Genomic DNA, 16,482 nt, shown 5'->3' with positions numbered 1-16,482 from the left:
TGCTCTGCTCTGCGTCTTAGCCACTCCACTCCATGCTTCCAGCCCACTCCGCTGCTGCTCTGACCAACATCTGCATAGGCTACCATCAGTGTTCTTTAAAATCTGGGGTAGGTATTGTTGCCAGGGGCTCAAAGGAATGAGTCCAGTGCTTGACTAAATTTTGATTCAGGAAGGCAACACAATTAGGGAGGAAGGTGACAGTAGCCTTGGCCTTTTTTTAAAATAGGACTTATAAAAACATTTCTGTGCTCCAAACAAAATAAACAAAACCACTTATCTATTTGGATCGCCTTTCACCGAAGCTCTTCTCCCATCAGATTGCACCAGCAGGCAAGCCACAATGGCTTACCAAATTCAGTCATTAAGAGAAGAATAAATGTCATTAGTAATTTTATCATTATCAATCACCTTTTTTTAATTTTTGACACAGAGCAAGATCAGTTTCACAGCTGCAAGAAAGTAAAGAGAAGCAAAATGAAAATACACTTGTGAGAAATGGAATCGCTTCAGAAGAGAGTAGCAGCAAACCAGATGATAAGGCATTAAGTCCTACTCTTTCAGAGTTTAAAAAATCTTCTGAAAGGCTCCACAATGAGAAGAACTGGAATCACTCCAAGAAGAATGGGCATGGGGTTTTTCCTGGATTTCCAGGAGGAGATGACATAAATGATGTATCTGTCTCAAGCAAAAGAGCTCCACCAGTTCCACCAAGGACATCCTCTTGGTACCTTGCCAGTTTAATGTTTCCAATCGATCTTGGAGATTTGCTGAAGGAAGGTACCAGTAACTACACAACACAAAATTGCATTGTAGAAAAAAGTTGCAGTAGTCCTTGTGTTATGAGAAAATTTCAAACCTCCTTGCAGGAAAGTGAACAGAAATCTTTCACAGGTGGAAGGCCTTTCAAGACTTTAGCACCGCAAATTCAATGTGATGAGAGATCTGAAAACAATAAGAACAATAAATATAGCAGGTGGTCATGCAATGCAACTAAACTTGGCTTTGGATCTGGAAACAAGTGCTTTGGTTCAGCAGTAAAGACATTTGATTCAGATAAGAATGTTTTGCCATCTCAGGAGCAGAGCTGGGGTAAAAATTTCAACACTGACCATAGACAAAAAAAAACTCAATTTCCCAAAAGTAATTTGTCAGAGTGTAACTTTTCATGCCCTACATTAACAACAGGGGTTTGCAGTACCAGCGGTATGTTTATGCAGTCCGCAATAAGTGCACCTTCAAAACAACCTGATAATTTCAGAAAATCAGCTTTAAAAACTGAAAGCTGTGATCCTGTTTCTGGAAAATCTGTGGAATTTGCACAGAATGAGACAACTGCCTATCCAGGATCCAGCTTTGCACTTCACTCTGCAGAGAATGTCCATCCCACCAAACAGTTTCATTTAAAGTACACTGGTTCAGCTTTTAGACCTTACAATTCACGTTACATCAGCACCACCAAGATAGTAGGACCAGACAAGCATAGCAGTGGATTTCCTATTTGGATTACTGATAATGACAAGAGCCACTTGTTTGACAAGGTTGACTTGATTCCTAAACATTTTTCAAGTCCAACAGTACCATGTACAAGATCGGATATTGATCTTGTCCAAACAGTGTTGAGAAACGGTGAAAGATCAGTAAGTCCTTCCCTTCTTGTGAAGAAAAATATTGCCAATCTTACTGATGGCAGAACAAAGCAACAGGCATCTCGTTCAGAATCTTTGCACGATAATCCAAATAAGATCAGCCACGTTTTTCAAATGCTTCACCTAAATCAAGAAAAACAAGAGGAAAGGAAGAAGTCAAGACCATCCCAATGTGTCACAGGACAACGAACATCATTACCTGTGGTAAGTGAAACTTCTGTTGTGTAAATAAAGTTCGACAACGGTGCATAACAACAAAGGCTTCTTATTGTAATCCTCTGAAAATCGTTGTCAATATTGCCTCTCTACTTTTAAAACTGTTTTCTATCTGATCTCATGGGATGCATATGTCTGTTCCCAAGCTTGTCAAGATATCCTTTTAGAGATACATTGCCATTTGCATGAATATTACTGATGTTGATTAATCTTCTGTTTTCTTTATTTTCCACCTAACATTTACTGCATATTGCTCTCAGCATTATGTCTAATACTGACAATCATAAGCTGATGAAAAAGATTGTGTAATGTTAAAGGCCTTCAGACCAAACAACTCCTTCCCATTAATGTTGATCTTACCTACCAAATCTTTCAGAGTACAATTCAGCTTTTCCTCTCCCACATGTAGAGGCAGGTACCTGTCTTACTTATTTACACCATTTGCTTTACTTGCTCTTTCTTTCAGAAGTCTGTTTTTGGTCTGAAACAATGCTTTACTAGAATTGTATTGTTATTTTAACTTGTCATCCTGTAATTGAAGATCTTGTTACAGTGAAAAATCTGATATCAGTCTCCTTCATAGCTTGAAACATTTGAAGGAACAGAAGATTCCTGAGGTCTGGAATAACATTTTCTTCTGCACACTCAAGGGAACCAATATGTTCTCCATGCTTAAGTGGCCAGGGTTTACACACAGTACACTAGATGGCATCTGACTAAACTCATATATAGTACTGATCTAAGGATGTTACTACACAGAAGCTCTTTTGCAGCTTCTGCCACAAACTGAAGTGAAATCTTTGGCATGACAGTGCTCAATTTTACAATAAGGACTTTTGCCAAAGCATGGTTTTGAGGAAATAATTGGTCCCAGCCTTTTAATTTGTATTCCCTTTGTATTATATCAATTTTCTGTTTTCAATATGTGTGAACACTATTATGGGTCAGAAATTCAGCTTTGGCTGCAAACAACAATCCAGTTGCAAATTGTGCCTCAATTTCTGCTCAAACCCATTTACTCCTCATTGAGGAGAAAATCTATCACGTGCCAGTCCAGTCTGGCAGTGTTTCATAAAACAATTCCAAAACTAAATTGTTTCAAGAAATATTGAGAGTGATAATGTGCAACAGTTTTAGCAATATAGCTGAAGGTCATTTAAAAAAAAGCATTTTTATTCAGTGATCAGTCCTCCACATTTGACTAACCCAACTTTAAAGAACTTAAAATGATCTTTTTTAAGAAAACTGCAGTGAACCATTTGCTAGTTATGTTTGTGGACACTAGCCAATTTGTCAGTAAATGAATAGCAACATTGAAAACCATTTTAAAATGTTTCCTGTGGTCCTTGCATTCAAAGCGAAAGCTTAACTTTAAGTAGCTCCTCTAAGCTGTAAGGATCACAGAAACTCTTTTTGCACTAGATTTATTTGGTTTGGAAATTCCTTTGTTTTTGCTGACATGTGGGAGATTGCAATGAGAAAAGCAATGCAACTGTATGGAACGTTCATATGCTCAATTTAATAAAAGTGTATTAAAACCCATATTTTCTGCTCAACATGCTGTAGGCTATATTTTATTAGTTTCTAAGGATGGAATATCATGGGATTTTCAAATGGTGAGAGAAGCTGAAGGTACCTGTCATCTTCCAGCTGCCATGGCTTTTTATCAGCAGTTGAGTTAGACTGCAGTGCAGGTGGCTCTACAATTAGCTGGCACCTCTTAGAGATGGGCAGCAATCATTTAAAGGAGCATTTGATTAGTTGCCAGACAGCAGGAAAATATGATTCGTAATCCCACAAGTGGTCAAAATGTATTGACCCTGGGTTTGAAACCTGGCATTCCATCTTCATCGCACAAGCACACACACCTAATGCTCATCTAATTTCATTTTGTTTGTTTGATCTTTTTAACACTAATTCCATTTATTGCTGCTTTTTTTCCCTTGCTAAGCAGTCAGCTACTCGCCCAGATATCAAAGATACTTTTGTTTTTGCAGTGCTGATCATTTTTGTGCTATTTTGGAATCATCTGAAAACTTTGTTTACAATGCACTTGTCTAAGTTGTAACCACAGAATATATGCACTATTCTACAGGAGTATATGTATTTTAACTTTACGTTGTTGCATTCTAAATTGAATAAATATGCATTGACTACAAGTGTTGGTTGAAGTAACAATATTTTGACTCAGACATTCCGATTTCTGGATTGTTGGAGACTGGTTATACCATCCAAGATATGCATTGGAGTCCCTCACAAGTCCTGACACAGTGTATGGGAACAACTTAGAAGTTTAAACTTGCCATGGGCAATTTTCCAGCTGTACAGAATCCTCTGTGAATATCTCTAATTTTGGATTTGAGTTGGAAGCTTGGAACAAATCCATTCTTCTTAGTGGATTGGTTATCCAGGAAACATTTGATGGATTATAACCCTGGACGTCTGACTCCCCCACCCCATGACCACTTAACACCCAATCCTCCCCCTCTCCCAAACCGTTAGACTGCCCAAATCTTCCAAATGCCCCCAATCTATAGACTGCTGTCTCTCTGATCCTTCAACCACACTTACCCTTTGTCTACTGATCATCGAGCCCTCTAGCATCCTTGACACTTCACCCTGATTCTCCAACTCCTTCTCATGATCTCCAAATCCCCTCAGCCCTCTGACTTCACCCCTCCACAAGATGTTTCAAAAACATTTAACCCCTCCCTACCTGATCTCGCACCTGCCACCCTTCCCAGCTGGCACTTTACTACATTACTGCCCTACCTTGCAATGCCCTACTCTCTGTGCCACTTTGAATGGCATTCTGTTATTGAATTCCTTCACTATTTCTGGGTCAAAGTCCAGAACCTCCTTCCCTAAAAATATTCTGGTCTTCCTACCCCAAAAGGAGTAGTTCATGAAGACAGCTTACCATTACCTTCTGAAGGACATCTCGGGATAGGTAACAAAATGGTGGCTCAGCCAGTAGTGCTCGCATTTCATAAATTAATTTTTTAAAAAAATTTACCTCACTGACACTCATTCACTAATGTGGTGAAAAACTTTCAAATGAAGACTTATCAGAATGCAACAGTTAGCTCTATAAAAATAGACCATGTTGTCTGCTCCCCCACCCTCACTGCCTGAAGATCATGTACTCAATATTAGGCGCTCTGCCCAATCAGGGACACACCATCGTCCTGTCCTTATTCCAACCCCAGCACTCCCCCTTTCCCGCAATCCCTATTTCATCCTCACCAGTGCAGAATTCCAATAATGATTTCTGGTGAAGTTTCTGGAGAATTACTGGAGCAGTAACTGCTCCTGAAGGCATGGCCAGCAATGGAAAACTGCCTCTGATTGGTCAGCAGCTCTTAAAATGTGGATTTCTGCCATTTAAAACTCTAAATTCTGACTGACATTTCATTTGATTGGGCCTTGCCAACAAAGATTTCCAACTGTTCTCCAATTGTCAGACAGAAGCTTTAAAGCAGAAAATACACTAGAAATAATTGACTTTTTAAGTACAAATATGTCTATACAGACCTGCCATTGTTTTGCAAGATCTAAATGGTAGACTTTGTGCTCGCAGGCATAGGAAGTGTTAATATGCAATATACCTATTGGACTTCTTAAAATATGTGAATTTTGAGATTTGTTGGTTTGCTAAGTATTACCGGTTCAATTTGTGTACTTTATCAGCAATAATACAACAATGTGGATTTTGTTTGTATGTGTAACATGAAATGTCACAAAGAGTTTCAACACATTTGGGTAAGAATTATGGATGCATTGGAAGGGAGAGATAAACAAAAGTGACCGAGCATTTTGTTCAAGTTTGCTGTTGAGGAGGCTTTCAAAGATCCAAAGCAAATTGATGGACTTGATCTTCCTATCGCCAGAGGAAATTTTGATTTGTCAAGGAATTAATAGCGCCAGAGACCCGGGTTCAAATCCTGCCTCTGGCAACTGTCTGTGTGGAGCTTGCACATTCTCCCCGTGTCTGCGTGGGTTTTCTCCAGGTGCTCCGGTTTTCTCCCACAGTCTAAAGATGCGTAGGTTAGGTGAAGGGGTAAATGTAGGGGAATGGGTCTGGGTGGGTTGCTCTTCCGAGGGTCGGTGTGGACTTGTTGGGCTGAAGGGCCTGTTTACACACTGTAAATAATCAAATATCATGGATGTGGTGAAGAAATGTGCAAGAAACAGAAAGCTGGATAATCCAGAATAACCATGAAAGCAGTTCCTATGACTGTAGAACTTGTTGCCGAGAGGGCATATGGCTTTTGAAAAAAGCAGCACCAGGGATTTATCCCCGAGTGATCCCCCAGAGGTGGTGATGTGCTAGTCAAGTGAGTAACTGAAGGTGTGCTATCTATTTAGACAGATGCATGAAACTCTTTCAGGGTAATCCCACAAACCTGGATGATGAAAGAGGGGTTTTGGAGAGGAATAAGGTATTTTGCAGTATTGTAAGATGTTAAGAATTTTAAGTGATGTTATGCTGGGTTATTTTTCAAGGGAACCTTTCTGATTGTGTTCATTTCAAAGCTATACCAGACAAAACAACAAAAAGTTACTCCTGAAAGAAAACCCCTTCAAATGTAATGTGTCATTGCTGGTTGTTTGCAAGGGTGATCTGAAATTAATCTCACTGCCCTGTCCCCATAAAACGTAGAATACTGTGTATCTCAATCAGTCCCGATGGCAATGTATTCCAAGCTCCAGCAATCCTCCGTGTAAAGATGTACTTTCTAATCTCTATCTTCACCCTGTGACAAATATGGATGCATAGCCTTTTTGCTGACACCTGAATCAAAAAAAAACTTTGTCTACATGCTCTATGAATCCCCTTCATAATTTTATGAACCTTTGATTTTCTAAGCCTTCTGTTCAAGAGAAATTTTTCCAGCATCTCAAGTCTCTCTTAACTGCAGCTTTCCTTACCATGTGTCTATAGTGTATTGGTACTGTATGCTGGTGCTTCCAAAAGTGATAGTTGTAAATCTGTCTGTCTCTCACTCTCTCTCCCTCTCTGTTATCCTCTTTCTTTCTCTGGCTCTCATATCACCTCCCACCACCAATGCCTCTACCATCAGTCTGGAAGTCTTCTGGTCCCCCTACTTGCTCTCATAAGTGTTACCACCCCCCACCCCACTGTCAGTTATTACAAAAGTGTTGCAATCATTTTCCAGCCGTGAAATGATACCACACTGGGAAACAGTTTAAACAGCACTGCTAGCATGCATTCTACAGTTTAAATGCCCTTTCTAAAAGGACAATCTCTAAAGCTACAAACATAAAAATAAATAGCTTTTGATAAATGTTTTATGAATTTTCCATTACATGCTATGTTAATTTTAATATTTATAGTGTTATTTCAGATTTTAAAAGGGTTCAGATTTTTACTGGATGTTGTAGAATTTAATAATGCCTTCCAAAAACCTCTCTCTATTAGACCTTGCCACCTGAGACAATGAGATTGAATGGGATGAGCTTTCCACGTCCTGCCCGACCACAGAACCGCCGTTTACCGTCACGATGGGCAAGAAAACCTCTATCTGCAGGTGCTGTACATGACCGAGCTCCTCAGAAACAAAGTCAACATTTCTTATTTGATATAAAAACTTCGATCACATAACATTTTAAAGTGCACTGTGCAGGTTAGCAAGTGCATTCCCTGTATATTGACTTTCTTAAATGCTACTACATTTTAATCCTCTGTCACGTTATATAGCAAGCATCCCTTTCCATAAACATGGCTCAGATGGAAAAGTTTGTTGAAGTTTTATAATTGGTAGTCTCCAGTACCTATATTGACTTTGAATCCACACACTTTGCATATCCATAACAAATTAATTCCCATTACAAATTTATTATTTTATGATTTATTTATTAGTTAATGTGAATGTTTATTTTACAAAGTTTATGTATTCTTCTGTATTTTGTTGTAAAGTTGTATATCAGCTCTATTCTATTAAGAGCAGAAGGCTCAATTATTTGCATGCTAATGTGTTTGTATATGCATGTGTAGTTGAAACTTGCAGCCATGTTTTGGGTATTTAGGTAACATGACATCTATATTACCTGTTTATGATCAGGAGCAAGTTTCCTTTGAAGTAAGGTTTTCTTTTGTAATTATATGGTGGAGGTATAAAAGAGAGTGGCCTCATTTCAGTTTCAAGGTGTCTTCTCATTATTATTCATTTAAGGCACTTTGAAGAACAAAATGTTGTACTTAGTTAAGCTTTTGCTCAATGTAAAAAAAAGGCAAATGTACAATATTCAAATAAAACTGACTGTTCAGGTATTTCAGGTTTTATACTGTAATTCTGCAGTTGAATTTTACATATCCTGTAATAGTTCTCATGGTTTCATGAGAAGCACTTATTACTGGGAGCCACACATATTAACATTGAACTTCTAATGCTGATGGCAAATTATCTAAAGCCTGGAATGTGAAATTTGATTAAAAGCAGTGAAGGTAATCAAGTAGAGTCAGTCATGGCTCAAAACATTCACACTGCTTCTTTCTCACTTGGGAAAGCTTTCAAGAACTAACAAAGGAGACCACAAAAGTTAAGAAAAAGGAAGAAGAACCTTGAAGGTAAATGAATTAATTAATGTCTAGATGTACAAAGCAAGCTTTTAAATATATAAGAAGGAAGCAAGAAGGCAAAGTGAACACAGGCAACTTAGAAAATTGGGCTGGGGAAATAATAGTGGGGAAACAAGAAATGGCATGGGTTGTGAATAAATACTTTGCAACAGTCTTCACAGTAGAATACAATACTAGCATTCCCAAATTAATCAAGATGGCAAAAGGAGGGGAAGAAGTAAATACAATAACTGTCACTAGAGAAAAAATGCTACAGAAGCAAATGGACCGAAAGATCAATACATCTTCTGGAGCTGATGGAATGTATGCTAGGATGTTAGAGGAGGTAGCTAGAGAGCTAGTGAAAGACTGATATTAATCTTTCAAGAACCCTTAGATTCTGGAAAGGTCTGAGAGCTTGGAAAGCTGTCAATGGTGTACCTTTATTTGAAAAGCAAAGGAGACAAAACAGGTAACTGTAGACCAGTGAGCACCTTTGGGAAGATGTTCAAGTCTTATAAAAGATATAATAGAATTTAGAAATACCATTTTTGAAGCAGAATCAGCAATGACTTCATGAATGAGAAACCATGCCTGACAACTTACTAGAATCTTTTGAGGATATAACAAGCAAGGTAGATAAAGGGGAACCAGTGGATCTAATATATTTGGATTTTAATTACTTTACATTAATTTGTTTTAACCAGGTGCCATATATTACGATAGTGAATAAGATAAAAGTCCATGATGTTAGAGGTAGTATATTTGCATGAATACAGGATTGGCTAACTAATAGAAGACCGAGTTAGGATAAGGTGGGAATTTTCAGGATGGTAATTAATGGATTGCCACAGGGATCATTGCTAGGGCCACAATTATTTCCAATATATGTTTGTAACTTTAATGAGGAAAGTGAATGTACTGTAGCCAAGTTTGCAAATGACACAAAACTAGGTGGAAGGCAAATCGTGACACAGAGTCTGCTGAGGGATATGGATGTATTAAGTTAACAGGTAGAAGCTTGGCAAATGGAAAATGTGATGTTCCTGCACTTTGGCAGGAAGGATAGAAGAGCTGAACATTAATTAAATGAAGACAGATAACAGAAAGCTTCAGAACAGTGGGATTTGAGAGTCCTCATGCATGAATCATAAAATACTAGCAACCAAGTTCAGCAAGTATTGGGAAAGAAATGGAATGTTGGCCTTTATTTCAAAGGACATGGAACATAAAAGTAGGAAGGTTTTGCTAAAATTGTACACTAGTCTGACCACAGCTGGTCAAAAGTGTGGTGCTGGAAAAGTGCAACAGGTCAGGCAGCATCCGAGGAGCAGGAGAATCTCCAGCATCTGCAATCCTCACTTTCTCCTAGTCTGACCACAACTGGTATATTGTGAGCAATATTTGGCCACTTATTGAAGGAAAAATATAATGGCATTGGAGACAGTCCAAAGAAATTTCACTAAACTGATACCAAGTATGGAGAACCTGTCTTGTGAGGAGAGGTATGCATGTGCTCACTAGACTTTGGAAGAGTAAAGACAATCTTATTGAAATCCAAGATTCTGGGGGATTTGACAGGGTAGATATGGAAAGCTTTGCTCCCTAATGGAAGAGTCTAGGATCAGAGGGTATCATCTCAGAATAAAGTGTTCCACACTTAAGACAGATGAAGAGAAATTTCTTCTGTTAAAAATTTGGTGAATCTCTGGACAATTTTACAATTGAGGCTAGGTTGCTGAGTATTTTCAAAGCTGAGATAACGAGATTTTTAACTTGTAAGGGAATCAAGGATTATGGGGAAAAGGTAGGAAAGTGGAGTTGAGAATTGTCAGATTAGTCATGATCTCATTGAATGGTGGTGCAGACACGATGGGCTGATTGGCCTACTTCCACTCCTATGGTCTTATGATCTTGGAGTACATTAAACACTTCAATCGCAAGTTACAACCCATAGCCAAATATGTCGATAGCTATGATTTTCCACTGTCTGAAGTTAATATTTTCACATTTGTGAAGGTCATAGAGCTATACGTCATGGAAATAGACCCTTCATTCCGCCTCGTCCATGCCAACCAGATATTATAAATAAGTCTAATCCCACTCACCACCATTTATACCTATTCATTTACCCATTCAGATGCCTTTTAAATGTTTTAATTGTACCAGCCTATACACACACCACCCTCTGTGTGAAAAAGTTACCCCTTAAGTCCCTTATAAATCCTTCCCTTCTCACCTTAAAGTTATGGCCTCTAGTTTTGGACTCTGATACCTTGGGGGGAAAATCCTTGGCTATTCATCCTATCCATGCCCCTCATGATTTTATAAACTTTTGTAAGCTCACCCTTAGCCTCTGATGTAGTAGGGAAGATAGCCCCGGTTTATTCAGCCTCTCCCAATAGCTCAAACCCTCCAGCCCAAGGAACATGCTTGTAAATCTTTTCTGAACCCTTTCACGTTTCACAACAATCCCTCCTATAGCAGGGAATAGTTTCATTGCATTTAAAAATATGCTTTGATGGTCATTTTTAAAACAGACTAAATCTGGAGTCATAAGAGTCATGTCTGAAATGGTTGCATTGATGTCTGATACAGTTTTACAATTTAGAATTGGAGACAATTTGTAATAAATTGTAAGCGTTTTGTTGATTAAGAGGAAGAGCAAGCTGTTCTATAGATGCTTATAATTTGAACTTCAGCGCTAATATTGTACGTCTAATATTATCAGAGTCGAGTATCTGTAATGATGTAATCTTGCAGTTATCTGTCAGTCAGCATCATTGGATATGATGTTGGCAGCATGGTTACTTTCATTGGCCCCACCAGGATTAGCATACTAATCATCAGCTAATTCTGGCACATAGGTTACATTCAGTGAATCAAGTCAATGGAAAATAAAGTCAAGCAGAGCTTAAAAGAGGTGAGTTTTTCTCTCCAAGTTTATATTTTGTTAATTAAATTTGCAACAGTGCATGACAAGACATTGAACATTACAGGATTTGCAATAAAATTCAAATTGTTTCCATGCAGTATTTCTATACTTGGACACTTCAATATGACTGCATTGGTCTTAACATTTACAACTATGCCAGGCAAACAGCCTGTGTGTGAAATATTTCAAATTGGACATTATAAAGTACAATAGAACAAGAATTTTTCTTGTTCACCCTCTCTACCTGCTCTAAGAAATCAGATGTGCATCATGTTTCCTTTTATTTATTTCAACTGGGAACTTGTATTATAAACCGCGAATACTAAAGTAGTAAAAGGGATAATATTATGACTCTATTTAGGGAAGATATTCTTGGGAATACATCCAGGAAAATTCCTTGGGTGGAACTGAGAAATAAGAGAGGGATGATCACCTTGTTGGAATTGTACTATAGACCCCCTCCCCCAAAAAAAAAGTCAGCAGGAAATTGACAAATTTGTAAGGAGATCTCAGTTATCTGTAAGAATAAAGGGTGGTAATGGTAGGGGATTTTAAATTTGCAAACATAGACTGGCACTGCCATAGTGCTGGGGTTTAGTTGGAGATGAAATTGTTAGATGTGTACAAGAAAAGATTCAGTATGTGGATTTACCGACTAGAGAAGGTGCAAAACTTGATCTACTCTTGGGAAATAAGGCAGGGCAGGTGACTGAGGCGTCAGTGGGAGAGCAATTGGGGCCAGTGACCATAATTCTATTAATTTTGAAATAGTGATGAAAAAGGATAGACCAGATCTAAAAGTTAAAGTTCTGAATGGCCAATTTTGATGGTATTAGGCAAGAACTTTCAAAACTTGATGAGGGGCCAGATGTTCACAGGTGAAGGGATGGCTGGAAAATGGGAAGCCTTCAAAAATAAGGTTATGAGAATCCAGAGATAGTGTATTTCCATTAGGGTGAAAGGCAAGACTGGTAGGTGTAGGGAATGCTGGATCATGAGAGAAATTGAGGTTTTGGTCAAGAAAAAGAAGGAAGCATATATCTGGTATAGACGGCAGAGATTGAGTGAATCCTTAGAAGAATATAAAGGCAGTAGGAGGGGGAAATCAAGAGGGCAAAAAGGGAACATGAGATCACTTTGGAAAATAGGGTTAAGAAGAATCCAAAGGAAGTTTATGCATGCATTAAGGAGAAAAGGGTAACTAGGGAGAGAGTAGACCCCTCAAAGATCAACAAGGCACTTTTTGTGTGGAACCACAGGAGATAGGGGAGATAATATTTGAGTGTTTTGCATTAGTGTTTACTGTGGAGAAGGACATGGAAGATATAGAATGTGAGGAAATAGATGGTGACATCTTGAAAAATGTCCATATTACAGAGGAGGAGGTGCTGAATGTCTTAAAACACATAAAGGTGGTTAAATCCCCAGGACCTGATCAGGTGTACCCTAGAACTCTGCGGGATGCTAGGGAAGAGATTGCTGGGCCCCTTGGAGATATTTGTATCATTGATAGTCACAGGTGAGGTGCTGGAAGACTGGAGGCTGGCTAATGCGGTGCCACTATTTAAGAAAGATGGTAAGGACAAGCCAGGGAACTATAGGCTGGTGAGCCTGACATCAGTGGTGGGCAAGTTGTTGGAGGGAATCCTGAGGGACAGGATTTACATGTATTTGGAAAGGCAAGGATTGATTAGGGATCATCAACATGGTTTTGTGTGTGGGAAATCATGTCTCACAAACTTGATTGAATTTTTTGAAGAAGTAACAAAGAGGATTGATAAGGGCAGAGCAGTGGATGTGACCTCCATGGATTTTAGCAAGGCCTTTAATTTGGATGTGAACATAGGAGATATAGTTAGTAAGTTTGCAGGTGACACCAAAATTGGAAGTGTTGTGGACCTCCAAGTGAAGAAGGTTATGTCAGAGTACAATGGGATCTTGATCAGATGGACCAATGGGCCAAGGAATGGCAGATGGCGTTTAATTTAGATAAATTTGAGGCACTGCATTTTGGAAAGGCAAATCAGGGCAGAACTTATATACTTAACGATAACGTTCTGGGGAGTTGTTGCTGAACAAAAGGATCTTGAAGTGTAGGTTCATAGTTCCTTGAATGTGGAGTTGCAGGTAGATAAGATAGTGAAGAAGACTTTTGGTCTGCTTTCCTTTATTGGTCAGAGCATTGGGTATAGGAGTTGAGAGGTCATGTTGTGGCTGTACAGGACATTGGTAAGGCCACTTTTGGAATATTGTGTGTAATTCTAGTCTCCCTCCTATCGGAAGAATGTTGTGAAACTCGAAAGGGTTCAGAAAATGTATACAAGGGTGTGAGCTACAGGGAGAGGCTGAATAGACTGGGACTATTTTCCCTGGAGCATTGGGGGTTGAGGGGTGACCTTATTAAGGTTTATAAAATCATGAATAGGGTAAATAGACAAGGTCTTTTCGCTGGGGTGGGTGAGTCCAGAACTAGAGGACATTAGTTTAGGGTGAGAGGGCAAAATTTAAAAGGGACCTAACGGACAACTTTGTCACCCATAGGGTGGTGCGTGTATGGAATGAGCTGCCAGAGGAAGTGGTGGAGGCTGGTACAATTACAACATTTAAAAGGCATGTGGATGGGTATGAGAATTGGAAGGATTCAGAGGGATATGGGCCAAGTTCGGGCAAATGGGACTAGATTAGTTTAGGATATCTGGTCGGCATGGATGAGTTGGACCAAAGCGTATATTTCCGTGCTGTACTTCTCTATGACTTTAACTTTGATATCAATGTTTGAAACTTCCAGACAGGTGTGAAATAAGCAGGAAACAGATCTGAGTTCCAATGCCTTTATACAAGTTAATTTTAGTTCAGATTGATTACTAATTATCAATGTTTTCCTGATCTAGACTCAATATGGTCAGGAGATTACAGCAGGCATCTTTTTCTTTTCCTTTTTAAAAACCATTTTCGTCTTTGAAGGTCCCAGGCGTTCAAATCAGATGATGGAAGTAGGAAATTGATAATTCATGTTTATACTGTTGTAAAAGTTCTTTATTTTAGTTGTCAGTTCATGTTCTTCCTATTAAAATAAATCACTTTACACTTTTCTCCATTGTCATCTCATTCTGGTCATGTCTGCCCATGCCACCAATTAGTCTCGGAGCTTTTGAAGTTAGATATTATGCTCCCCACAGTTCAGAATATATCCAAGTTTTTGTTGTTCACAAAGTATAAAATTGTGTATTGTACAGCAAAGTTTAGGTCATCAACATATATATCTGGAAGAACAGAGTTCTGACCACAGCTGGGGTCTGAGGAACTGCTTTATGATCCTTCATCCAGGCTGATAAACAACTATCCACCATTACTCTCTCCTTCCTGTCATTCAGAAAGCCTAACAGCCTTTCCTGAAATTGATATCTTATTCCATGTAGAATTATCCAATCATCCTTACATATTGTCAACATTGTATAATTTTACAACAGATAAATATAGGTGTTGTTCCCATTGTGGAAATAAACAAGCATTTGACTGCTATTTTATTCTGTATTTCTTTGGCTACTCATTATTTTAAAGGTAAGCAGAAATCTGAGCTTTGTTTCTGTTTTTTTGGATTGTAGTATGAAATAAACAGTTACTACGTGATAAACTGATAAAAAAAAAGCATTAGCTTTTAGGAAGTTATGTCATGGAACAAAAACCTCTGTGACTGATACAACTATTTATTAGATCTTTTAATGTGAACTGATATTGATCTATGTGGTTATATTACACTGAAAATATACTGGTAAGTTTCCAGTCTGTTAAATGATACTTCAACCATGAATGAAGTGATAGAGGTCAACTTTAATTGGGGGTTGTGTTTGCTTCTTCTTCTGTCTGAACCAGTCTAAGTGTCCACTGCCTTTTTTCCAATGTAAAAATCACTCAGGACAAAGTTGGAGCCACAATACATACAATGGAGGATTGTAAAGTTGTCTAAATTGTATAATATTACCCACTGTTATGAAGATTAGACTGGACCAACATGATTGTCTTCCACAGCTTCAGATACACATTTAGTGTCTTGGCTTTCCATAGCTATTTCAAATTTGTGTTTGATCCATCTCTTTAGTATAAGAAGCTTGAGAAACATTTGAAATTCATATTAATCCCCTTAATTTAGACTTGGATAGGGCACAATTTTTTTTTGCAAATGACACAAAACAATGATATAGTGAACTGTGAGAAGGATAGACATAGACATTAGGCCAGCAGAATGTGCAGACACACGACAGATGCAATTTAACAGAGAAATGTGAAGTGATACATTTTATTGGGAACAAAATGGAAAATCAATATAGATTAAATGATACCATTTTGAAAGTGCATAAACAATGGTAGCTGGGTTGATATCAACATGAATTGTTGAAGGTCATAGGGTAGGTTGAGAAAGCAGTTAAAAAGATATATGGGAATATTTGAGAACCTGGGCCAGATTGTTGTGGATATTCTGAGGAATTTTAAAAACAGTGTTTGTGTCTCAGGTGTGGAATTGCCACCTCTATTTCCGATTGATCCTACTTTCACTAGCAGGAGAAAGGGGTGGAGCATGACTAACACACAACAGAACCTCAAGTTTAGAGCCATTTGACCTCAGTGTTAAATTCAAATATAGATCCCATTTTCAATATAGCAAGAGCATTAACTCAAAATGTGGAGGTCATTACTTTTTAGTTAAGACATAAAATCTTGAAGGTAGGATAAGATCTGTAGAACTGTTTTGATATGAAGCGATTTAAATCCTCAGCCCTTTAAGATTTTAAAAGAGAACAGGCTACACAGTCTGTGAGAATTGAAAACCTCTATTTGAAAACAGATACAGTATCTTGTTGACATTTCTCCAAGGGCTGTCATTATGTAATGCATTATGACTGCTTGGTTGCTTTCCACAGTTATAATTATTTGACAGCTCAATTAGATGTTTAAGGATTAGCTTTATTTTATGTGTAGTTACGAATAATAGTATCTTTTAATTTTTATGGAATTAAGCATGTGAGGGGATTTTAAATGGTTAAATGTGTTTTAATGAAGGAATGCTATTTAAATTTAGTTAAGGCTATGATAAATATTTAGAC

At 38.2% G+C, this 16,482-nt stretch overlaps 1 protein-coding gene across 1 annotated transcript in view; it reads left to right on the top strand.

Moving 5' to 3' along the window:
- Nucleotides 1-8,157, top strand: part of mtcl3a (MTCL family member 3a) — a 31,093-nt gene extending 22,936 nt beyond the window's left edge. The window contains exons 6-7 of the mRNA XM_072556017.1: nucleotides 431-1,850; nucleotides 7,306-8,157. Of these exons, the coding sequence (XP_072412118.1) occupies nucleotides 431-1,850; nucleotides 7,306-7,488 (1,603 nt within the window). The 3' untranslated portion in view covers nucleotides 7,489-8,157. The remainder of the gene's footprint in view (nucleotides 1-430; nucleotides 1,851-7,305) is intronic.
- Nucleotides 8,158-16,482: the final 8,325 nt, after the last annotated feature.

The sequence above is a fragment of the Chiloscyllium punctatum genome, chromosome 3 (assembly GCF_047496795.1).
Source record: "Chiloscyllium punctatum isolate Juve2018m chromosome 3, sChiPun1.3, whole genome shotgun sequence".
Taxonomy (NCBI): Eukaryota; Metazoa; Chordata; class Chondrichthyes; order Orectolobiformes; family Hemiscylliidae; genus Chiloscyllium; species Chiloscyllium punctatum.
This window is presented reverse-complemented; position numbering and strand designations above follow the sequence as displayed.